Source organism: Equus asinus, chromosome 2 (assembly GCF_041296235.1).
Source record: "Equus asinus isolate D_3611 breed Donkey chromosome 2, EquAss-T2T_v2, whole genome shotgun sequence".
Lineage (NCBI taxonomy): Eukaryota > Metazoa > Chordata > Mammalia > Perissodactyla > Equidae > Equus > Equus asinus.
This window is the reverse complement of record NC_091791.1, coordinates 59,149,591-59,174,251: the sequence shown is the minus strand read 5'-3', so window position 1 is coordinate 59,174,251 and position 24,661 is coordinate 59,149,591. Positions and strand designations below refer to the sequence as shown.

General features: G+C 52.9%; 1 protein-coding gene across 6 annotated transcripts in view; it reads left to right on the top strand.

Moving 5' to 3' along the window:
• The window catches only part of LRRC20 (leucine rich repeat containing 20), a 78,413-nt gene that overhangs the window by 4,456 nt on the left and 49,296 nt on the right, over positions 1–24,661 (top strand). For 5 of the 6 annotated variants that reach the window (XM_014840314.3, XM_070489408.1, XM_014840315.3 and 2 more), the window contains exons 2-3: positions 1,362–1,505; positions 24,200–24,349. In XM_014840314.3, coding sequence (XP_014695800.3) covers positions 1,362–1,505; positions 24,200–24,349 — 294 coding nt within the window. Of the gene's footprint in view, positions 1–1,205; positions 1,225–1,361; positions 1,506–24,199; positions 24,350–24,661 lie in introns of those variants that run through there. The other variant, XM_070489411.1, reaches the window with a different exon arrangement.

Genomic DNA, 24,661 nt, shown 5'->3' with positions numbered 1-24,661 from the left:
TAATAAATAGCAGAGTTGGGCTTTAGGCCTGTTTTCAAAAAACAATCTTTTCCCACTGCACCGTGGTCTCAAACTTTCCGTGTCAGCCTCCTTGGGCGGAAGCACACGCATACTGGGCTCGCCACTAACTCTCCCCTAAGCAGGTGGGTGTGCTTCTCCAGCCGCCCCTCGCCTGCCCTGCCTGTCCAGTTGAGCACGTGCGGGCTTTCTCTTGGTATCTGTTAGCAGCTCTGAGCACTGCCCCATCCCCTTTCCCTCTGCCCTTCACATTCTTCTGCCTTTGACCCGACAGGGAGTTCATGAGAGCTCCCTGAGCTGCCTGTGATGCAGGGATTGGGATCTGGGGGCAAAGAAGGGTGCTGACCTTGGCCTCCAGTTCGTCCTCTCCGTGGGGTGCTGCTGCAGGTGGTGTGGGTGACTTCTGTAAAGAAGAGAGCACTGGGCGTGCAGCTGGGCTGGCTGGATCATTGCCACTTACTCACTTAGACCTTGGCCAGGTCATTTAGTCCCTCTCTATGCCTCCATTTCCTTCTCCGTAATAAACAGGGAGTTGGTGCATCCCCTGTGTCTTTAACACCTAATAATTTTGGTTGTGTTCCTCACCCTTCTTTAAGCCTCTTCTCCCCCGGGGATCCAACTTCCCCATCTCTCATGTTCCTACCCAGCCTCCCTTTCCCTCGGAGTCTTGCACATAAACTCGGTATCAGGCTGACAGTCAGGTCTGCAGGCTAAAACTGTGCCCTGCGCTCCATTTTGAGACGTGGGAAGGGAATTCTTAGAGACCCCCCCCCAACCCGCCAGACTGAGCTCTGACCAGGCAGGGCTGTGTTGCATGTGTCTTTGTGTCCCCACTTCGCAGCACACAGGAGGAGCCTGGCAGAGGCAGGTGGGCGAAGGGGAGCTGGAGGAGCCATCCTAGGGGTTGTGGACAGGGCATCAGCTCCGAGGCTGTGGAGGGACAAGTGTCTCTCCCCTGCAGTTGACTGAGCCCTGCCTCCTCCCCGCTGCTCCGCCTGTTAAGTGAGTCACAGGCCAGTGCACACCTGAGTCCTCACATGCGCCTGACCACTAGTTCAGGCCCTGGCCCCGGGTCTGATGAGGTCACAGGTGTCGATCTTCCTGGGAAACCGGTAGGGCTGGGCTGCCCCCACCCTCTGATGGGCAGATGGGCCACTCTGAAGGTCAAACTGGATGTGGCCTGGGCTCTGGGTCCCGAGGGAGGAGGTGAGTGGTCTGGGCCTCCCCACCCCCCCCCCCCCGCCCCCGCAGGCTTCCTGCAGCCTGGGTCCCGTGGGAGGGTGGATTCACGGGTGGGTTCCTGGCTGGTGGGCGGGTGTTTCACGGCCCTGTGTCTTCCTCAGGTGCAGATCCCCTTGTGAGCAGCAGACCGGCCTGGTGGCTGGCAGCAAGACACCTCGTCTGCATGCTGAAGAAGATGGGTGAGGCCGTGGCCAGAGTTGCGAGGAAGGTCAACGAGACAGTGGAGAGTGGCTCGGACACCCTGGGTGAGCGTGGGCGCGGCCTTTCCAACCGCAGGGCGCCCGTGTGTGGTTTGTGGAATCAGTTTAGAAACGAAATAGAGAGAAGAGGTGAAAGAGGCAGTATTGGTGTGGCCGCTCGCCACGAGAAGTGTTTCCCGGCATCTCTCGCAGCCGTGTTTAGCTTGTGTGTGCTGGGTCCCAGTGTAAGGCATATTTCTGACTGTGGGTTGTGGTCACAGAGGTTTGAAAACCACTGAGTGAGGGGTTCCGGCTGCCGGGGGCCTGTCTACCTGCCCTGGACTGCCGAGGACTCCAAGTGTGTGTGCCCTCGGGCCAGGTGACGGAAGCTGGCGCTGCCACGGAGCCCCAGGTACCAGGCCCTGTGCAGGTGCCTCCTGCCTGTTGCCTTACTGACTCTGCACAGCCTCCCTGTGGTAGATGGTACCCGCCAGGCATGACAAGCCCCAGTCTTCAGATCAGGAGGAGATGGAGGGTCGAAGGCAAAGTGGGCTTTTCTCCGGTCACCCAGCGGGAGGCCCCTTTTCACTCCACTGTTTGACTTGAATTGTGTCTTACGTATTTTTCGCTTTGAATTGGTCATAGCATTTTAGTCTGTACAGTTACCCCAAGACTCCAAGCTTTTAAGCAAGGCATCTCATTTAGTTGAATTCAACAGATATTCCTGACTCTCCGCCATGTGCGTGGGTCAGCAGGGGCTGCAGTGGGCGCGTCTCGCCCACTGGAGTGTGAGGGCCGCTGGAGAGCCACAGGCGTGCTGGGGGAAGCCAGAGGAGGGGAGTGCTGTCCTGCTGTGGGGGTGATCATGCAGGTGGACGGTATGGGATTCGAGGTGGGCCTTTGGCGCATGGAGAGGCATTCCGTGGGCAGGTAGAGATGTGTGTGCCTGTGTGTGTCTGTGTCTGTCTGTCAGTCTTACAATGGAGCATTTCCCTGGAGGTTACTGCCTGAGCAAAGACCCAGAGACTGGAAAGGGAGAGGCTTTCTGTGAGCAGCCTTTGTCAGGTGTGTCTGAGGCTCCTGGGAGGGGGTGGTGGCCCAGACAGCGGAGGGACACTCAGCCTTCAAGCTGAGCTTGGCCACCACCTCTTCCAGGGAGCCCTCAGCTCTACCCCGTGTACCCCTTGCTTGCTTCCTCCTCTGTAGCACCCACTGAGTATCCCTAGAGGGCAGGAGTCTGTCTTTTGTCTCTTGTCCCCCGACCCCCAAGAGCCGGGGCAGTGTCAGGCACTTTGTAGGCACAGAGCGGTGTTTGTTGGACTGAGCTGAAGTGAGAGAAGCATCTCCTCTGTGAGCAAACATACTTAAAGGCTGGCGTTGGTTTTGGAGAGAGGTCTTGGGGGGGGCGGTGCGGGGAGTCTTCAGCTGGTGAGCGGATGGCTGAGGCCCTCAGTTCTGGCATCAAGCCTGGTCACTCGCACGGTTGTACTTACCACAGTGTTCAAGGCTCTCCACTACTTACACGGCCTGGATTTGAATCCCCACTCTGCCCCCTGCTAGCCTGCGACCTCAGCAGGTCGCTTAACCTCTCTGAGCCTCGGTTTCTTCATCTGTAAAATGGGGTGGTGACTGTGCCTACCTCATTGGGGGGTTGGGAGTAATTGTAGTGTCTGTCAGGTGCTTGGCATGTAGGTGGCTCAATAAATGGCACCTATTATTTTTAAAGTTTCCTCATTCCCAAGGGCTGGAGGTGCCTAAGTCCCTCCCATCCAGTGTCACAAACACACCTCCTCCAGGTGTCAGCAGCCACCTGACTGGGGGAGCTCCTTCTCAAGCCCCTGTCCTGGGTGTGGAACCAGCTGCCCTGCCTCTCCCCTTCGGCTGGCTTCCCCTCGCTGCCTCCCTGTGCACAGGCCCAGAGGGACGGCTGCTCCACACGGGCAGGTGTCTCGCTGCAGAGTGGGAGATCCCTGGAGAGCTGGGCTGGAAGAGCTGGGCTCCAGGCTGCTCTTGCCTCGCACAGGTGGGGCAGCATCACTGGTGCCCCCAGGCGCTCCTGGGTTCTCCAGAGCCAGCTTGCCCCTCCTGCCACCTGAGCTTTGGCTCCCAGCCCTAGTCGCCCCACTCCGGGTCTCTTCACCCCCAGGAAGTGGGCTTCTTTCCGCCGGGCCCCAGTCTGCCCCTCAGCTTGAGTTGAAGCCGCCTTCCTCCAGCCCCGCACCCCTCCTCAGCTTCATCCCTTAGAGTTTTCGAATGAGCTTGCTGAGTAGAGAACTCTGCACTGTACTGAGCTCCTGTCCCCTGAACCAAGCCCTCCTCTCCAACCACACCTTTTCTCCCCACGTTACTTCTTTCCCTTTTAAAGGCTTCATGCCCATCTGGGCTTCCCTGGGTCCTCGTACCCCTGAGGGACCTCTGTCTTCCCTCCCTGGCCTCGGACGACGGCGTGTCCAGCCAGTGGACCATCAGGCCCCACAGCTCTGCTCCCCAGTCCTCCCCAGGGATGAGGCTCTAGGCCTTTGGGGCTGACTTTAAACACTGGTCGTTATCTCCGAGGAGCAGGATTTGGAAAGGCCTGGGAGAGTGTGGGACGGGAGGGCGTGGCTGGCTGGGACAGACGCACTGAGGCAAAGAGGGGAAGCAGGAAGGACCAACCAGAGCTGGGGAGGGAAGGAGCCAGCGTCTGTCTGGGGCCTGCTGCGCATCAGGCGGCCTGATGGGCACGGAGGTTTCATGTCTCTTTTCATCTTTTCTATAGTCTTTTGTACTTCCTGACCGTGTTCTTTTGAAGAAAATTCGATACCTTTAGCTCTTGGCGTGTTGCTGTCCCCCATCCCTCCAGTCTCTTTTCCTGGAATCCCCCTCAGGCCCTCCATTCTGGGCCTCTATTGCTTTTGTGTATTTTCTTTCTCTTCATCTCTCTGCTACATTCTGAGAAATTTCCTCAGATCCGCCTTCCATTTCCCTGTTTACTTCTTCATTTGTATTTAATCTGCTGTTGAAGCCATCCATTGTTTTCATTTTTAAGGTTTTATATGTATATTTTTTTTCTGGCGAGGAAGTTGCCCTGAGTTGACATCTGTTGCCTGTCTTCCTCTTTTTGCTTGAGGAAGATTGTTGCTGAGCTAACATCTGTGCCAATCTTCCTCTATTTTATGTGGGATGTCACCACAGTGTGGCTTGACGAGCGGTGCTAAGTCCGTGCCCAGGATCCGAACCTACAAATCCCAGGCCGCTGAAGCAGAGTGTGCGAACTTAACCACTACGTCACCGGGCTGGTCCCCCTGCCTTGAATTTTGAGAAATCAGCGTACAGTTTAGAGTCTGGAACTTCCTTCTCCTGGTGGGTTCCAGGGGGCTGGGCAGGCCTCTGGATATATGTGTGTGTGTGAGTGTGAGAGAGAGAGGGGATGAATATGGACATGGATATGACCCATCTCCGGGGAGCTGAACAGCTAGGCGGGAGCCGTGAGATAATCAAGTGGGGAGAGCGAGGCTGGTGAGAGAAGCATGTGCCCCCTCTCCTCCTTCCCTCCCTGCCAGGCTCACCCGCACTTTGGCCAAGTGCTTTTCGCCTCCTGCACTCACCAGCAGATGGTGCCCTGTCACCGGCCGACCAGGTGACAGGCAGCTGAGCCGGGGACTTGACCTGGCTGTTGCTGGCTGTGAATGCCTGGGTCCTGACAGGGCTTCCACTCCCGGCCCAGCTCCTCCCTGGCCGCCTCCCACAGGGATCTGATTTTGCAGGCCCTTTCTTGAGCAAGGGTACTCAGGAAGTGTGGTATTCAGGAAGCACGCAATATGTACTCAGCCAGATCAGAATAATATCTTCCCTCGGGACAGACACTGCCCCTGGCTCATTTGTCAACAAAAACACATTGAGCACCTACTGGGTGTACCCCGTGCCCCAGGAGTGCTCAGTCTGGAGGGGGAGGCAGACACACACGTGCACACACTCACACACAGTCATACTCTCGCACACTCATCCTGAGGAGGAGAGCAGCCAGGGGCCATGGTGGGAGCAGTTTTTCTGGCCTGATGGGGTGGTGGTCTTGGCCCTAGTTGGAGCTTGTCAGCCTGCAGTTCCCGACCCAGGGCCCAGGCGGCTGGTGCCGGTGGGGGTGAGGGCTGTGTGTTCTGCTGCGATGCTCCTGGCCCATGGAGGCCTGAGGGTCAGCCAGGCTCGGGTCAGCTCTGAGGGCGTGGAGGAGGGAGCGGGCTCTCACGGGGCCGCCCTCAGCCGGGCCAGGGCCGCCTGTCTGTTCACCACGAGGTCTGGAAGCCTCAGTGTTGCTGTCCTCGGCTCCCTGCCTCTCAACGGGGAAGCAGGCTGAGAGTTTGCCAGCAGCAGAGGGGACAGTGGTACCCACAGCACAGGCCCTCTGCTCCCCCAGCTCTGCTTCCCACACAGCGTGATGTGAGGGGCTGCCTAGAAGCCTTTGCCTACAACCCCCTCTCTAGACGTGGTCTCTGGACAGGGGCATCCTGGGAGGCCGAGAAGCGCCCTTCATTGTCTCCTCCACCCCCCTTAGCAGAGGGCTTTTCTCTCTTGAGGGCCCCGTACTTATTTGAAGTGAAGCCTTTGTATTCCTCTATCAGTGTTCTCAGTCTTGGCACTCTTCACTTTGGGGGCTGGATAATCCTTTGCTGGGGGCTGCCCCATGCGTTGTAGAATATTTAGCAGCATCCCTGGCCTCAACCTACCACGTGCTGGTATTACCCCTGCCACTCACTCCCAAGTTGTAACAACCAAATTTGTCTCCAGGCACTGCCAAGTGTCCCCTGGGGGCAAAACTGCCCCTACTGAGAACCACTGCTCTAGGAGGCCACGCCAGTAAGTTTTTGAGCCTGTTGTCTGGGGTGATCAGCTCTGCCAGGGCTGGACTGGAGCCGAGTGGAGTTTGGTTGGTGAGCTGAGAAGAAGATGGGAGCCCTGTTTTATGGGAAGGGCCCCAATCCAGAAATCAGGAAGCTGGGGTTCTGGACCTCACCCTAACCCCAAATGCTGGACCAGTTTCCTGTCTGGGGCTCTAGCCCTGACCTTTTGTAATTCTCTCTGTGCTAAATTATCATTGGCTTCCCCTTGCACAGAGAGTAAAACCCAAGCTGTACCACAAAGCTGGGGATGACTGACATCTGCCAACTTCTCCCACTGCACTTTGAGCTGCTTACATCCAGCCAGATTGGACACCTTTCAGTTCCTTGAACGGCTGAGCCCTTTCCAGCCTCAGGGCCTTTGCACATGCTGTTTTCTGCTCTTCATTTGGCTGGGCCCTTCTCATATGTTAAAGTTCAGCCTAAATGTTTCTTCTTTGGAAGAGGCTTCCTGACTTTTTCTAAGTCACCTTCACCCAATCATTTTTCTTAAAAAGAAGAAAAGCTGTGAAAATTTATGCATGCGTAGGAAAGTCCATAAAACCACATACACTTAGTTCAGCAGATTTTTATAAAACAAATACTGAAGTAACTACCATCCAGGTCTAGACATGGAACATTACCAGAATCTCCAGAAGCCCCGCTCCCCCCCCAGAGGTGGCCACTGTCCTAACTGGTGTCATGAACTTTTCCTCCCTTCTCTTGAGTTTGTTCATGCTTTCTTGAGTTTTTCTGGCCCCCGGATTCTGGAGAGAGCAGGCTGTGGGGGATCAGGCGGTCTTCTGTAGGCAGGATGTGCCCGTGCAGAGAAAGGGGTGGAAGTGAGGCCCTGGTTGGGGGGCGGTGTGTGAGAATATTATTCGGAGGCAAATAGCCAGTTTGGCGAGGAAAATCAATCGAACTTTCAGAGAGCCAAGGGCTTCAGTGGCGCCAGGTGGGCACGGCGCGGCGGCCTGAGGGGCAGAAATGCAGCGCTTGGGCCTGGGGTGCCCTTCTCGGTTCAGAGGCGAGTGATTGGTGTCAGCCCTGCCTGGGGCGCCTGTGGAGTTCTGCCTGCTTCTGAGCTGGACCTGGAGAAGTGGACACAGAGAATGCGTCTGGCGGGCAGGACTGAGCTCGCTGTTCCGGCAGGCCAGGGGAGGCCTGGGGGTGCCTGCAGACCTTTCGCCCCATGCCCTGGTCTGGCTTTGCCTCTCTGTGCCCAGGTCGGCATGGGCTCGGTGGGGGCCTGTCTGGACCCCAAGCCTCAGGTGCAGAAGTGGCCATGGAGGGAAAGAGAGCAGCTCAATATTGGAAGGCAGCTGTTGGATGGAGAGAGAAAAATTGTTCAGTGGAGCTAGTCAGGGCATATGCACTCAGAGAAATACTATTAAAACTGTATATGTTTAATTTTAAAAACAATAGGTATTTCACATGCCTAGTGCACAAAGCACGAGGCCCAAGGGTAAGCAGTGAGAAGCCAGGCTTTCTCCTCTGTCCTCTGTTCCCTGGGCCCTTCCTCTCTGACACAGCGTTGTGCTCAGAGCGTGTCTGTTGGGTGGGTGGATGAATTCCCTCGTCCCGTGGTTACAAATCCCTCAGCCTCTCGCCTTAGTTCTCCCCCCGATCTCATCCTTCGGTCTGCAGAAATGGACCCAGCTGTGAGAACTGGTCCCACCCTGAGGGGTCTCCAGGGAAGCTGGGGGAGGTGAGCTCCCTGCACAGCGAGGAGTCTGAGACCTAGATGGCGCCGTGACTTGAGGAGATGCCGCACGCCCTGGAGACAGCGCTGGGCAGGGAGCCGCTCACCTGGGTTGTAACATACTTTCAGACCATAGAGTGAACTAGATGAGGATGGATCCTGCTTCTCCTCTCCTGAGCGCTGGTGCAGCCTCGTGATAAGGGGGCTGCCCAGAAGAGGTGGCATTGCAGCTGAACCTTAACAGATGGAACAGGTTTGGGGGTGCAGGTGTGGGACGGGAGTGAGGGGCAGGGCATTCTAGGTGAGGGGGTCTGTGTGAGCAGAGGGGTGGGTGATGTGCAAGCCGGCGCTTGTGATGGGAAGAGCAAGGCTGTGACATGGAGGAGAAAAGGGATGGATGTGAGACCAGAGGAAGGGAAACCAGGGAAGAGGCACAGCCAGGCCTGTGCTGGGGTGGCCCTCTCTGGAGTGGGGCCAGCGGGAGGCACATGAAGAAGGAGAGGCTGTGGATGGCGGTGGGTGGCTGATTGGTTGTGGGGGGTGTACAGTTTGAAACCTGGTCATGATGTAACAGAAACAGGCAAGTCTGAGCCATTTGGGGTGGATAAGGGAATTCTGATGAGTTGGGGTTCCCGGGGGGACACCCCTGAAGAAGCACACAGCAAGGGGACTGGAATTACCAGCGTAACCAGCTGGAGATGGAGATTTCCACAGAAGTGCTGCTGCCCCAGAGGGGCCCCGTCTGTCTCGGCCCCCACCCTGATTCTGGGGCTCCTGTCAGCCCCAGTGCATCCTTCCGCCTGCCTGCAGCACAGACCCCCGCCTGCCCGTCTGCCCTATGTGTCACTGGCACTTGAAGCAGCACTTTTAGAAGGCAAAATATTTTTTGAAATCGCTTGGATAATTATGCAGCTTCACAAAACCTATGTTGGCAGAAGAATGAAAATGTTCTGCCTCAGAAAGATAACCTAAAAGATAATTATGTGGTATCAAAAGCTTGTGTCGCTCAAGGCTGAGGAGTTCATTGAAATCAAAGACTTGCAGAAATGCAAACATGGCTCTGGGCCGCGGAGGGAGCTGGGGACGGAGGTGTGTGCCGGAGGGGCCTGGCGAAGCCAGTCATTCTGGAGCGGAGCCCTGACAAACCACAAGCTGTAAGTGTGGTGACAAAGACTGAAATGAGTGATGTCTGTTTTCCCTCAGAGGTTAGAAAATTGTGGTTTATTCCGAGAGACGGGTGCTGCAAAAGGTCATTATCTTCAAAGATGAGGTTGAATTTAAAAGCTTTTTAATTGGCATCTGCCTCGTCTAGGTTGACTGTGTTTTGCTGAGATGTGTGTTTTTGCCATGCACCCATTTATCCCCAGGATTCCTTATTCTCTCCAGTTCGTTTCAGCAGGTGTGTATTCGCTGTGTGCTGTGTGTCTGTTTAACGCAATGTGGAGGGCGGGGAGGTGGGAGGAGGTGGCCAGAGCTAATCACTGAGCTCTGGCAGAGGTCCTGGTAGGCTGTGCACTTGCTGGTGTTTCTGCCTAGATTGTCCTTTGCCCAGATCTTTGCATGCCCTCCTCCTTCTTTTCACCCTTGTCTCAGCTAACTATCGCTTCCTCCGAGAAGCCCTCCCTGGCCGCCCCTGTGAGGGTTGCCCCTGCCCCTGCCTCGGTGACCTGCTCTCCCATTACGCCATTTTATTTTCTTGAGAGCAGTGTCACTGCTTGACAGCCTCTCAGGTGTTTGTCTCATCTTTACTGCTCTTCTCCCCGCTTACACTAGAGTGTAAGCCCCTTGAGGTCAGGGGCTCTGTCTTGCTCACCCCCGCATCCTTGGACAGTGCTAGCATGTACTGGGTCCTCAGGAAACACGTGTCAAGTAAATACTTGCATCGGATTTGCCTAACACCTCTGGACAGGTGGTGTTTTCACATCACTCATAGAAGCAGAAACTGAGGCACCATGAGCTGCGGTGGTTTGCCTGGATTCTTACAGCCAGCAAATCCTGTGCCAGAATTTGAACTTGAGTCTGTAGGTCCCTATGCTGCCACCCACCTCAGTGGGACCTAATCCCTGCCCTCCAGGAGCTCTCGGCCCTGCTGGGAGGAGTGAGACAGATGCATCAGTCGTTTTCACGTGAGGCGCACAGGGTGAGCGTCTGACAGGGAGCAAGCACGCCACGGGTCGGGGCTCGGGGGCAGGAGCAATCACAACAGTTGAGGACGGGAGCAAAGGCTTCATGGCCTTGTAATGTGGTGTTGACAGGAGAGGAGGTTTTTGAGGATAAGGGAGGATGTTCTACTTAATGGGAAGAGCACCAGCAAAACACAGAGGTGGGAACACAAAGGGAGTTTGCAGGAAACAGTGAGCACTCTGGCTCGCCGGAGGGTGGGAGTGGAGTCACAGCAGGATGTCCAGAAAGGGAAGTCAGACCCGGGTCCCTCAGCAGGAATGCCAGGGTACAGAGAGTGGGTCATCCGTGTGGCATGGGGAGTCCTGGAGGTTCTTGAATGGGGAGAGGTGTTCAGGTGATGGGAATGGAAGGGTGGGGGCAGGCCAGGGAGAGGCATTCCTCTGTGAAGAAACGGCCACCGTCGTTGTCAAGGGTTATAAAGCTGCTTTCTTTCAGGTGCCAGTACAACCGTATTAGAATAACCACATCGTTGCTGCAGGCGGCACAGTTCTTGCTGTGAACTCAAATCCTGGACAAATACTAGCTCGCTGTTTCCTTCATTTGTAGCCCAATTTCCCAAGGCAAAGCTTCCCGATGGTGAGGGGTACGGTGAAGTTCAGGAGTGTTTGCCCAACTCTGTGCTCGGCCTGAGGGGTGGTCAGCAGGAGGCGCACGCTCCTCCGGTCAGGCTCACCACTCAGGGATGCTGGAGGCTGGTCTGCAGGTATCCACCAGCTGGGAGGAGAGGGTCCAGGACAGGCGCTGAGGTGCGTGTCCCAGGATTGGAGGTGAGGTGGTTGAGGCACCCTTCCTGGGCAAGGTGGGCTGGCCAGAGGGTTTGTGAGGACAGGGAAGGGCCTTCAGGCTGTGGGAACAGCGTGAACTGAGTCTGGGTGGTGAGCGAGCTTGAGGACCGGCAGGTGGGCGAGGTGGGACGTGCAACTGGCAGCTGGGCCCGGGTGTTGGCTGGGTCAGAGGCTGAGCACCAGATACTGCTGGGAGGCGTCTGCTGCTGCTTCCTGCATCCACTCAGTGGTCCCACTGCGACCTCAGGAAGGCCAATTACTGCTCTGAGAAAGCCTTCCTTACAGGGCTGGATTCCTTGTTATTTCAAGCCCTGAATGATTGAGGAGGAAAAAAGGTGTTGTAAAAATCCAATCAGTCAATAACTCTGCAGCTATGTCTTGCTGGGGTGCTGCCTCTGTTGGGTAAGTGCTGTCTCCCCTGCTCAGAAGCAGGCTCCTGGCTAATTGCATTGTCTGGCATCTCATCACCCCTGGAGACACCCACACATTCCTTGAGGGTAGATGTGGGCTCCTGCCCTCTGGCCAGCAGCCTCAGCTGTGGCGAGGGTGCCACCAGGATGGTCCCAGGGTTACTCTTCTGCCTAGCAAGTGAGGCCGGGGAAATTTACTCTGGGATGTGCACCTGCTCCTCCTGGTCGGCACTGGAGGTGTTGGGGAGGATGAGAGGGGAAAGGACACTGTCCCTGCTGGCTAGGAACAAGTGTTTGCCTCCCTTTCACCATTTGCACATGACATTCATGGCTTTGGTCGTGTCAGAGAGCCAGCTGTACCCTCATTCATAGGTAGAATAAGGTGGTCTATCCAAAGTTGGGCTGCCTTGGTTTGAAGCCTGGCTCTGCCACTTATTAGCTGTGTGACCTTGAGCAAGTTACTTGAGCCCTCTGATCAAGGGGTTACTGTTTGTGTATTCCCTTTTGTACCTACATGTTACCGATGAATCATTGATTAAATTAAAATAATTTAATATCTCAAATGGGTGACTGTGTCATTTGGTTATATTCTGTGTGGGATTTACTTTTCTTTTTTAATTTGAGGAAGATTAGCCCTGAGCTAACTTCGGCTGCCAATCCTCCTCTTCTTGCTGAGGAAGACTGGCCCTGAGCTAACATCCATGCCCATCTTCCTCTACTTTATATGTGGAATGCCTACCACAGCATGGCTTGACAAGCGGTGCCATGTCTGTGCCTGGGGTCCGAACCGGTGAACCCCGGGCCCCCAAGTGGAAAATGCACACTTAACTGCTGCACCACCAGACTGGCCCCATGGGATTTACTTTTGATTTTAATTAAAGGTAGGATTTTTTTTTTAAGGTGTTTGGCTGGCTTGCCAGGAAGAAGCAGGGATGGTTTTGGCACGTCCCAGACGCCACCATAACACACAAGGTTGTCTCCCTGTCGTGAGGTTGTTAGAATAAGTGACTGCCAAGGGTCCTCTCCCTCCTTCAGGGAGCAACGGAGCTGAAGCACATCCTTGTAATGAATTCTCACGTAAACACCCTGTCTTTGCATCCTTGTAGCAGCGTCTCCTGTTTCCTGAGCACACGCTGTCTGCTGCGCTCTGCTCTAAGCCCCTCGTGGACATTATTTCATGCTCAGAACCACCCGGTTAGTTGGATCATCTTGTCCTCATTTTTTAAAAATTGAGGAGTAATACACATACCATGAAATTCACCACTTTAAAGTGTAATATTCTGTGGTTTTCAGTGTATTCATAAGGTTGTGTAACCATGACCATGATCAATTTTGGAACACTTTCATCACCCCAAACAGAAAGCCTGTACCATTAAGCGATCGTTCCCTGTTTCTCCTGTCTCCCCCAGCCCCTGGCAGCCAGCAGCCTGTTTTCTGTCTATGGATTTGCTTATTCTAGACACTATAAGTGGAATCATATAGTGTGTGGCCTTTTGTGACTGGCTTCTTCACTTAGCACACTGTTTTTGAGGTCCATCCGTGTTGTTGGTACATCATCCCTTTTCATGGCCTAATGATATTCCATTGTGGGGAGAGACCACATTTTCTTTATCCATTCCTCAGTTGATAGACACTTGAGCTATTTCTACTTTTTGGGTATTGTGGATAATGCTGCTCTGAATATGCATGTACAGGTTTTTGCATGAATTCTTGTTCTCATTTTATTGAAGGGGAAGCTGAGGCTGGGAGTAAATAACTTGCCCAAGACCCACAGCAAGAAAGAGCCGGCCCAAGAAAATCCTCGATTTGGATGCCAAGAAAGAGAAAGCCCTGGGGCCCGTGCTGCAGCCGCCACTTCCTTTTTAGGTCTCTGGCTCTGGTGTGGTTAGTCCTGACTGTTGAGTGATGGCCGCTGGCCAGGGGGCCAGAGCGCAGCTTTGTTCTCTGAGGCAGACACGTTATTTACCGGAGGCTCCGGTGGTAGGTCGGGGATCCGATCCCATGTGTGTGGCATTTGTCTTGGGCTGTGGGCTGCGGGCTGCAGGAGCCCCTCTGAGCGTGGCCCTGGCGGATGTGAGCCCCGTTCCTCATGTTCCCTTCGAGGCGGATCTGCATGGACCCAGCCCAAGCATTTAGGGAAAACCTTCCCCGTGGGAAGCTGCGTGGGAGGGATTTTACTCTCTTTGAACCAAGGATATTTGTGAGAAGTAATAGTGCTTGTAAAAATATCGCACAGTACAGAGGTCTATAAAGTGGAAGTAAAAGAAGGAATTCTCCCAGACCCACGGCCATGTTGTCAGATGGTTGGTCCCCCACCCCCACACTCCCAGAAGACGCCTCACCCACTCCCCTTCTCCTGGGTGCCTCTTTCCCTTCTCTCCACCTGCTGTCCAGGGCCCAAGATAAGGGCTATTGTGGTGGAGCTTGCTGGACTTCCGTGGTCCTCAGTGAGCTCCTTCTCCTGTGAGCTTTTCCCTCCAGAGTGCCTGGCACAGGGAGAGGCCAGGAAAGGCTGCTCTAGAGATCAGGGGTGAAACACTAGCAGAACCCCCAGAAGACCTGAAAGGCCTTGTCTCTGGAGAAGGGAATTAGTCAGGAGGGAGCAGGCTCAGGGCTTCTTTCTGTCTGAACCCTTCCAGGGCCAGTTAGCTCTGGACACGCTGTACACGAGTAGCTGTTCAAGCACAGCCTGAGTGGGCGCCGTGGTGTGCCGGAGCAGTCCTCGGTACCTGCGTACCTCACCTGCCAGCTTTGGACATCGAGTGGCGTTTCAGAGACTGGCAGCCCGGGTCACGGAGGCCCAGCTGTTGACAGTTTTGCTTCTCTCTCCCCTGGCCCTCGAATATGCCTGGGGGTGCTGGGAGGTTGCTCTTCTGTAAGGGGTGCTGGCTCTTCCCAGCAGGCCCAGATCTTTTCGTTTCCATGTCATAGAAGAAACTGTATCAGCCTCCAGAATGAGAGCCCACCCCACCCAGGCCCCTCTTCTGCTGCCTTTGCACATCCTGCGTCCCGTTCTGTTAAACTGAGCTCTCGGGGTAGGTGAGCCAGTCTGCTGGGGTTTGGGTTGCAGCTCTCCTCTGCCCACCGTGCCCCAGTTTCTGCAATGACAAGATGGGAATGAACATAGTAGTACCTGCCTCATGGGGTTGTTAAATTAGATAAAGTGTGCCAGGTACTTGGAGAAGTCTCAGGCACGTAGGAAGTGCCATATAAGGGGAAAGTATTATTATATCACTATTTTGGGGGGACTGTCCTCTGACCATGGTAGGAAGAGAATTAGTGTAGACTTATGTAGTGTCGTGGAAAGACCATGGGCTTTGAAGTCAGACTACTCTGGCTTCAAATCCCAGCTCTGTACTCACCAACAATGTGATCACCCCAATATAGTGCGTGTTCCAGCATGTTCTAAGGCACGGACATTCAGAAACGTTTGGCTACAGATTGCAGCCACTTCTCTTTGACAGGAGCACCGGCCTGAGAGACTTTGCTCAGTAGAATCATAGTCACAGAATATCCAGCCTGGCTCAGACCTCAAATATCCCATAGTCCAAACCCCCATTTTACAGAAGAGGAGACAAGCCCGTGGAGAAGTCGTTTCCCTGTGCCCCCGTGGCAGACAGCCGAGGGGCCGGGTGGAGAACGTGGGCCTCCTAACGACAGCCCAGGCTGCTTCCACACCGGGGGTCGCCTGTGCCTCCTTCAGAGCCGGAAACACGAACCAGGCAAGAGAGAGGAATGAAGAGTCAGTGGCTCTGTCGTGAAAGAGCCTGGTCTGAGGGGAAGTGGGAGGCACACAGGTAAAGTGACTTTCCGTGAGTGAGTAAACCCAAAACCCCTACACAAGCATAGACCAGCCAGCACTCAGTAAATGCGAGTTACTGTCAGCACTGTCACCATTCTCATCAGTCAGGGCCAAGTAGCCACAGCTGGTGGGAGGCCTAGTCCCTCAGAGCTGGGCATCCTCAAGCTGGAGCAAACATCAGAGTTGGAGGGCTTGTTAAACCGCAGATGGCTGGGCCCCGCCCCCAGAGCTTCTGATTCTTAGGTCCAGGTGGTGCCTGAGGATGTGCATTTCTAACAAGTGCTGAGATGATGCTGATGCTGTGGGTCTGGGGACCACACTTTGAGAACCACTGCCTTGGACCAGCCTTTACTACTGAGAGTGGTCCTTGGGCCTGCCTAGTAGAAACGCAGGGTCTCAGGCCCTGCCCTGGATCTGCAGCGTCAGAATCCTCACCTCACTAGGATCTCCAGGAGATCTATTTGCACATTATGGCTTGAGAGGCCATGGTGCCATGCAGAGTCCGCCACCCTGGCTGCATGTTAGAATCTCCTGGGCAGCTTTGGAACCCCTCCCTCCCCCATTCCCAAGCCCCAGCTCACACTAATTAAGTCAGAATCCCTGAGAGTGAGACTCGGGCATCAGAGCCTGTGAAGCTCCCTGGGTGATTCCAATGTGTGGCCAAGTGTGAGAACCACCGGCTGGAGTCCACGAAGGCAGCCGGGAGGGGTCTCAGAGAGACCAGCTCCAACCCTGGCACTTGACCTAGATGCAAACCAAGCGTGTAAGAGCCAGAGGGTCCTGCCCGAGGTCCCACAACCCATTAGTGACAAAGCCAGGCTCCTGATACTGGATAATTTTTTTTTTTAAGATTTTATTTTTTTTCCTTTTTCTCCCCAACGCCCCCCGATACATAGTTGTATATTCTTCGTTGTGGGTCCTTCTAGTTGTGGCATGCGGAAGCTGCCTCAGCGTGATTTGATGTCCGCACCCAGGATTTGAACCAACGAAACACTGGGCCGCCTGCAGTGGAGCGCGCGAACTTAACCACTCGGCCACGGGGCCAGCCCCTGGATAATTCTTTTACCAGCTCTTTCAACTCTCAGTCCCCTTAAATAGTTCCATGGTAACTGCAATATACCAGTGTCTACAGGAATCCATTGTAAATCTTGGAAGACCTGTCTGCTCGTTGGAAACATACCATCTCCCACTTTGTTTTGGAGTGGCCGACTATCCTGAGTGAGAGGTGGATATTCTAGGGAGGTTGTGTAGTATAGTGGTTAGGGGCACGTATCAGGCCCAGCTCTGCCACCTTCTAACCAAGGCCCACAGCTCTGTGCCTCAGATTCTTTCTCTAAAAACGGCAGTGGTGATAATAGTTCCCATCTCGTGGAGCTGTTGTGAGGGTTGAGTTAATATAACGATGCTGAGATCACTGACTTGCACACAGGAAGCACTTTATAAATGTTAATTATTATTTCATTACCTGGATGACCTTGAATAAGTCGTGTGACCTTGAGCAGTCCAATCCTGGACCTTCTCTGTGAGTGGGTTTTCTCCTCTGTTAACGGGGTTAGGACTAGAGCTGCCCTTACAGGGTGGTTGTGAGGGGTAGGTGAGATCGTAGGTCTGAATCCAGAGCACAGATTCTGGCTCACAGCTGAGGTCAACAAATGGCTGCAGTGCTGTGTTACAGACTGAAAGCCTGAATAAGTTCTTCTGGCTGGGGCAGGGCCTGAGCTGGGCCGGTCCCGATTCTCTGAAGGGAGCACCTGAAACCATGGTGCTTGAAGGTTGGGGAAGTTTTTGCCTGGAGAAGGCTCGTCATGTCCTTCATTCTCATGTTATGTAAAGGTTTGTGATGCAGAAGAGGGCGCAGATATACTCTGTGTGACCCAAGAAAGCAGAAGGACCAGTGGGTGTTGGCAGGGAAGCAATTATTATGTAGTTCATGAAAGAACTCGCCAACAGTTACAGTCATTCTGAGGAAGGGGAAATGAGCTCCCCATTGCTGGAGGCGTTCAAGGAGAACTCTGTGCCCTCTGGTGGAGACATTGAGAATTTCAGGCCTGAGATTAGAGGCTGTGTTACTCAGTGTTTCCCGTTTGCTCACTGATTGAAACAATGCTTGGTTACTGATTAGAAACACCTGGGATACTTGTTAAAAAAGCACAAATTCCCTGGCGCTGTGCCAGACCCACTGCAGCAGGGCCTCAGCGGGAGGGGCCCAGGACCAGCCTCTCCAGATGATTCATACTGGGAAGTTTGGAAAATGTGGGCTAAAAGACCTCATCTCCTTGTAACCCTGAGAGTCCATAAGCAAAGATGTTTTGTGAAAGAAAGATGTTCTGGGCAGGACCAGGCAGGCACACTGGCTGCAGAGTTCCTCCCACAGCCTTGGGAGTCTTGCTGTTTGGCCGGGCCGCGGAACCCTTGTGCCTGCCAGCTTGGGTGGCTGACCCCTTCTCCTTCCGCCCTGTGACTTGGTTGGCAGGGGCTCTGTGACCCTCTCTGCTCTTCCCCACTGCGGGGCGCTGTCACCAGGCCCACCTGTCAGTAGGGACTGACCAGGGGCCACAGTTCTGTGGTTCTAAGAAACAATGCAAGCTTGACCCAGCTCTCCTGACTTGCACAGAATGTTCTGTTTACTTCTTAGGTTTTGCTTCTTTTCCTCTGGTTCTGCCCACGAGTTACTTTTCATCAGGCATGCATTAGAATTAATGAGATAACCTTTAATGAAGGACCCAAGCATTTTGAATAAAAAGCTGCTTTATTAACACAAAGTACTGTCCTAATTAGAGGTTTGGGGACATGCAGTTTGGCTCTTGCAATAATAATTATAATTATGAGAATAATTACGCCTTGTGTTTATTACAGTGACTTCCCCCAAGCGTCTCTATTCTCTACTGCAGTGCAGGTGTCGGCGGCTGGAGGCCTGGGGAATTGCGTGCTGGAGTCCAGCTGTCCAGACGTTGGTGTTGCTCCCTGTCATTAGTGTGCCCAAGCCCCTGTTGGGGTCTGTGAGCGTGCACTACCAAGTAGCATGAATGATTCTGGTGCTAGAGCCTTCCTCTGAGGTCTCGCAGAGCAAGGGTGAGGCGCCAGGAAATTGTAGGAGAAGGCAGGGCTCAAAGGTGGAGTCCCAGGGGAATGAAAGTCCTCTGGGCCTTTGCTCATGCCATGGCCTATGCCTGGCTTGCCTTCTCTCTCTCCTCTCTGACTCTAGTAATCTGTCATCCATCAAGGTCCAGCCTGAATCCAGGGGGACCAACTGTCCTGAATTACCCAGGACTGAGTAGGGGTCCCCTAGGATGCAGGACTCTCGGTGCTGAAATTGGGAACATCCTGGGCAAACCAGGACACATTGGTCACCCTCCTGGAATGTTTGCATTCAGATTCATTGCACTCCATCATCTTATCAAAATGACCTTGAACCGTTTACCCATCAACACGGGCCTCATTTTCCTCCTGTGAGGGCAAGTCATGGTTGTTGTGGGAATTTAATGAGTTACCATATAAAAAGTGCCTAGGACTGTGCCTAGCACGTGGAAAATACTCAGGGATGTTAGCTACATTTGTTTTACTGAGTAGAATGGGACCTTTGAGGCCACCCGGCCTCCGCCTGGTTCAGGAATCCTCTCTGTGGTGACCCTGCTGGATCACGCTCTGTGATGCTGTACTCACCTCCTCACGTGGGAGCCTTTTCTTTATGTCTGGTGAACTGTTCCTGTACCGTCAGCTCTGAGGACCCATAGAGAATGGGACCCTCTTCTTGATAACATCCCACGGCTCCTTGAGGACGACTCACCTGTCTCCAGCCTGGGTCTTCTCTTCCCTGGGTGCGGTACCCTCTCCTTAGTGGGACCTGGCCCCCAGCCACATCCTGGCTGTGTCCTCTGGAAGTAGTACTGTCTGCCCCCGTGAGCCCCAGGGCCCAGCATTGAACTTGACTCAGCTCAGGGGGCTTTTCTGCACCACAAACAGGTATAGTGGGTATAGATAGACCTATCCTCCGAATTAGACCTGGCGAAGAATTTCCTGGGAACAAAAGGTAACTGGCTCATGAAGAAAGCTATGGGGCCTCTGTCCCCAGAATCACGGGCTCTGAACCGGAAAGGGCTACAGGAGTTTGTAGCCAAGGCCCTGGTTTCCACTAAGATGCATAGACTCCCCTTTCTCTGGCCCAGCCTAGAGGCAGGCACCTGGGCATGTTCTTGACTCAAGGGGACAGGATGCAGAATGATTAGGACCCCTGACTTCCTGACCAGCCTCACCTTTGTCTCACTCTCACTCCTCTACTTTTGGCTGTATGACCTTGGGCAAGTCACTTAATTACAGTTTCCTTGTGGGTACAGAGAGGATACTTCTTACAGCCTGGCACATATGAAATAGTAAGTGGTACTGTTTATGGTTATTGTTGTCCCCATCCCCCTGGACATGAAAGTGAAATATCGTGCTCCCTGTGCACAGATGGGAAGATGACTGGGCAGGGTTGAGATTTGTTCCAGCGTGTCTTGGTACCTGGATCTCCATATTCTTGTCCCAGGAACCGTGGAGGACTGTTCCCAAGATCATGGACTTCTTTCCACAGGGATTGATGTCCATGTGCCATGTTAGTGGCTGGTGGTGTGGCTGGATGGGGGTGTTTGCATCACATCCCAGCAGAGCGCTTTGCCATCCCTGGCAGCTAGGCTGTTGTGAGAAGGAACTTCGGGGTGTACCCCTCCACACATGTACCAGCCTCTGGCAGGCAGTTCTGGGGTCAGAGGATGGAGGGAGCAGATGGAGTCCCCAAGAACAAAGAAATGATAGTGAAGTCCCTGGGCACAATGTGTGCCCGGCACACAGTGGGGCCTTGATAGCTGTTCACGTAGAGTAAATGGAAGCAGCAGGTGTGGAGACATTCCAGGCCCTCGGCCCCCTCCAGGTGTGGGGGTGAGACTCTTCTGTGGCTGATGTCGCATGGCCAAGTGAGGCTGCAGGGGCCTGGCGTGGCTTGAATTGGAGACTGGGAGAGGGCGCGGTGGAGGGTTGGGGTGGTGTGTGTGGTGGCCCAGGTGGGAGGAACCAGGCTGTGGGCTGGGAGTTTCTGGGCTCGTCTGCTCAGGGGAGACAGCTCTTTGAGGACCCTTGGAAATAACTGGAGCTGCTTTATGGCTTTATGTCTCTTCTGCCTTCATCTTGAGCACTTTCTCTCCCCACTTTGGGGAGCAGGGGTGCGTTGTACGGTCAGTTCTTCAGTGGTGCCCGCGTCCTGCGAGTTCCATCGCGTAGTTCCTGCTCCAGTCCAGTGCAGAGCGTGGCTGACTTTCTTTTGCAGGCCTGCCTTTCTCGTTTCTCTTATTGATGAGCAGCTGGCTGCCCTCAGTTTATCCTTGAATTTGCCAGGTTATTTTTTCCAAAAAAGGCTATTTTTGTGATAAACGTTTTTCTCTTTTTTTTGGAGGAAGATTAGCCCTGAGCTAACATCTGCTGGCAATCCTCCTCTTTTTGCTGAGGAAGACCGGCCCTGAGCTAACATCCGGGCCCATCTTCCTCTACTTTATATGTGGGATGCCTACCACAGCATTGCATGCCAAGCAGTGCCATGTCCACACCTGGGATCCGAACCAGCGAACCCCGGGCTGCCGAAGTGGAACCTGTGCACTTAACCACTGCGCCACCAGGCTGGCCCCAACATTTTTCCCTTTTAAAAGTAAAGTATCACTATCTATACTTAAGAATATTTTTATATAGACATGTAGTGGTACTTTACTTATTTGGTATAAAATAAACAGTGGGACTGTAAATAGTAATAAATGGCTCACATCCTTTGTAATAACCGTTTAACATTCTGGTTACTTTCTTTTGGATCTTCTTTCCCAGGCATGTATTCTTTTGTACCTAGTTGGAATTACAGTGTGCATATAATTTTAAAATTCTGCTTAAAAAAACCCCTAGGGGCCAGCCAGTGGTGTACTGGTTAAGTTCGTGTGCTGTTCATCAGCAGCCCAGGGTTCGCAGGTTTGGATCCCAGGCACGGACATACATGCCACTCATCAAGCCATGCTGTGGCAGCATCCCACATACAAAACATAGAGGAAGACTGGCACAGATGTTGGCTCAGTGACAATCTTCCTCAAGCAAAAAAGAGGAAGCCTGGCAACAGATGTTAGCTTGGGGCCAATCTTCCTCCCCACCCCCCCCCCACCAAAAAACCTAAATGCTATAACTTGAACTATTAAATAAGAAGAACAATGAACAGACATAGGTTGATAATACTATTTGAGGAGCTTTACCAACATTTAGGGGGAAAAATGCCAGAACTCCAAATAGAAAACTAGCAAGAGACATGAAGAGGATTTTCCACAGGGGAAATAGAGATGGTTAATTCACCATGAAAGATAATCAGTTTCATTGTTGAAAGAATTGCAAATTAAAGCGGGGGATACCATTTCCCCTGATCATATTAGCAAAGATTTGTTTTTTAATCATCCTTTTACTTGTTGGACAGGATATGTGTAAATTGGAATGAATGTTCTGGAGAGCAGTGTGACAATGCAAATCAGGAACCATGTATTTGTTTAGTAATTACGTTTTCTCCCTTGTGAATATCTTATGTCCTTTTCCCATCTATCTCTTAGGTGGTCTCAATTTTTTTATTGAACTATATTGAGCATTTTAAAGATTTTTTTTTTTTTCCTTTTTCTCCCCAAAGCCCCCCGGTACATAGTTGTGTATTCTTCGTTGTGGGTCCTTCTAGTTGTGGCACGTGGGATGCTGCCTCAGCGTGGACTGACGAGCAGTGCCATGTCCGCGCCCAGGATTTGAACTAACGAAACACTGGGCCGCCTGCAGCGGAGCATGCAAACTTAACCACTCGGCCACGGGGCCAGCCCCTATATTGAGCATTTTAAATAGTAAAGGTAACTCTTTGTTAACCTATCCTATTTGACTACCCTATTTATAGATCTTTTTCACAATCTGTTGCCTTATTTATTTTTTTAAGTATCCAAGTGTTTTGTATTTTTTGTACGGTTATGTTTGTTGATTGGTTCTTTGTGATTCTTTTGTGGCTCCTACATTTAGAAAGTCATCCTGGGGCCGGCCCGGTGGCACAGCGGTTAAGTGTACATGTTCTGCTTCAGTGGCCTGGGGCTCACCCGTTCGGATCCCAGGTGCGGACACGGCACCGCTTGTCAAGCCATGCTGTGGCAGGCGTCCCACAGATAAAGTAGAGGAAGATGGGCACGGATGTTAGCTCAGGGCCCGTCTTCCTCAGCAAAAAGAGGAGGATTGGCAGCAGTTAGCTCAGGGCTAATCTTCCTCAAAAAAAAAAAGTCATCCTCATGTAAGAGGTGGTATAAATGTTAAATTCTGTTTACTTCTGATTTTTTTTTTGTTTGATTTCAAAAAATATTGTTGCTGTTCAGAATAGGATCTTTAAAACCTTTATTTTATTACCGGCATGTAGGAATATTGTTGAATTTGCATGTTTGTTTTGGAATAAGCTTCAAAGGCTTGGAGGCCTGGGGGAGCCCGGCCTCCTTGGGGAGACAGGAGATTGCTGAGAGGTGGGCAGTGCTGTCTGAGTTGGTGAGTGTCCCTGGGGTTCAGGGGTTGGGGGGGCGATCACCAGTAATGGGGTCATCCAGGAAGCTTTCCAGAAGGGCTGGGATGGGAGCTGGCCTTGAAGTATAGAGAGGATTTGGAGAGAGTCAGGGGCGCGGGGGGGGAGAGTGGGAAGGGAGGAGAGAAGGCAGGTTTGTAGCATTCCCACTACGTAGCTGGCAGGCACTTTGTTAGGACTTTTAGTACTTTTTGTTACATTTCCTTTTCCTGATACCCCTGCTGGGTAGGTGGTGACACCCCCGTTTTACAGGTGAGGAGACTGAGGCTCGTGGAGCTTAAGTGACTTAGATGAGCAGGACACCTAATTTCTGAGTCCCCGTGCTTTCAGTGTCTCCCTGCTGCCAGATATAAGAAACAGCCTTATTGAGATGCAATTCACCCCTTTAAAGTGTCCAACTCAGCGGTTTGAGTGTAGTCACAGAGTTGTGCAACTATCACCACAATCCGTTTTAGAACATGTGCGTTACCCCCACAAAGGAGCCCCCACCCCTTAGTTGCTGTCCCCCAATACCCCCAGCACGAGGTGACCGCTAATCTACTTTCTGTCTCTATCTACATATTTGCCTCTTCTGGACATTTCATACAAACGGCCTCATACGATATGTGGTCCTTGATGACTGTCTTCTTTCACTCAGCATGTTTTCAGGGTCCGTCCATGTTGTAGCCTGTGTCGGTACTTAATTCCCTTTTATGGCTGAATAATATTCCATTGTGTGGATATGCCACATTTTGCTTGTCCATTCGTCAGTTGATGAATGTTTGGGTTGCTTACACTTTTTGGCTGTTGTGAAAAATGCTGCTCTGAATTCACGTGTAACGTGTTTTTGTGTGGACGTATGGTTTCATTTCCCTCAGATGTGTACCTAGGAGTGGAATTATTGAGCCACACGGTAACTCTAAGTTTAACCACTTGAGGAACTGCCAGACTATTCTCTCCAGCAGCTTCCCTGCTGCCTCTGGTGCAGGCTTGCTTTCACAGTGACGGGACTGAGAAGAAGGTCAAACCACAAAGTCTGTGGGAATTGCCTGTTTTCAAAGAAGTAGCTTATTTGTAAAATACTCTCAAGGCTCAGCTCCACTGTGGAGACTTTGATGCTTCTGGAGGGACTAGTGAATTCTGCAGCCCTCACAGACACTGCTGTGAATGCTGGGCATCGTGGTGCCTTCTGCATTCTGGCTGGTAGGCTGTGGTAATAGAGAAGGTGCTAGAATAAACCCTGAGGTTCAGGTATGAGGTAGGGACAAGTGTGATTAATGGCGATGAGGAAGGCTCTTGGAAGGCGGAGGGCAGGGTCTCGAGCCTGGTGCAGGGGAGACAGGCAGAAGAGCAAGGAGGCCGGGAGAGGAGACAGGGCCAGGGTCCACGTGGTTTGGGGCAAGTCCTTGGACAGCTGCGGCCACTAACTCCAGTCTGCCTTTGTTCTTTGGCTGCAGATCTCGCCGAGTGTAAGCTGGTTTCCTTCCCCATCGGCATCTACAAGGTCCTGCGGAACATCACCGACCAGATCCACCTCATCACACTGGCCAACAACGAGCTCAAGTCCCTCACCAGCAAGTTCATGACCACATTCTGTCAGCTCCGAGGTAGGCCTGGTCAGTCAGGCCAGGAGGGCGTGGCTAGCCCTTGTCCTTCAGGCTCCGACCCCGTTGGGGGAATGTCACCAGGGCCAGTCCCCACTCGGCTAGATCCAGGACATCATTCCCAGGGGGAGGCTTTGAGGATGGACCTGTGTCCTCCCTGCAGCCTGGAAATCTCTAAGCATCACTCCTGCCTCTAGCTGGCTGTAAATCAGATTGACTAATGGTCAGGGGCGTGGGTCCTGGAGTGATTCTCTTTTTCTGAACAGACCAGCAGAGTGTTTGTGGTCTTGAGGCCCAGGAATAGTTATTTCTTGA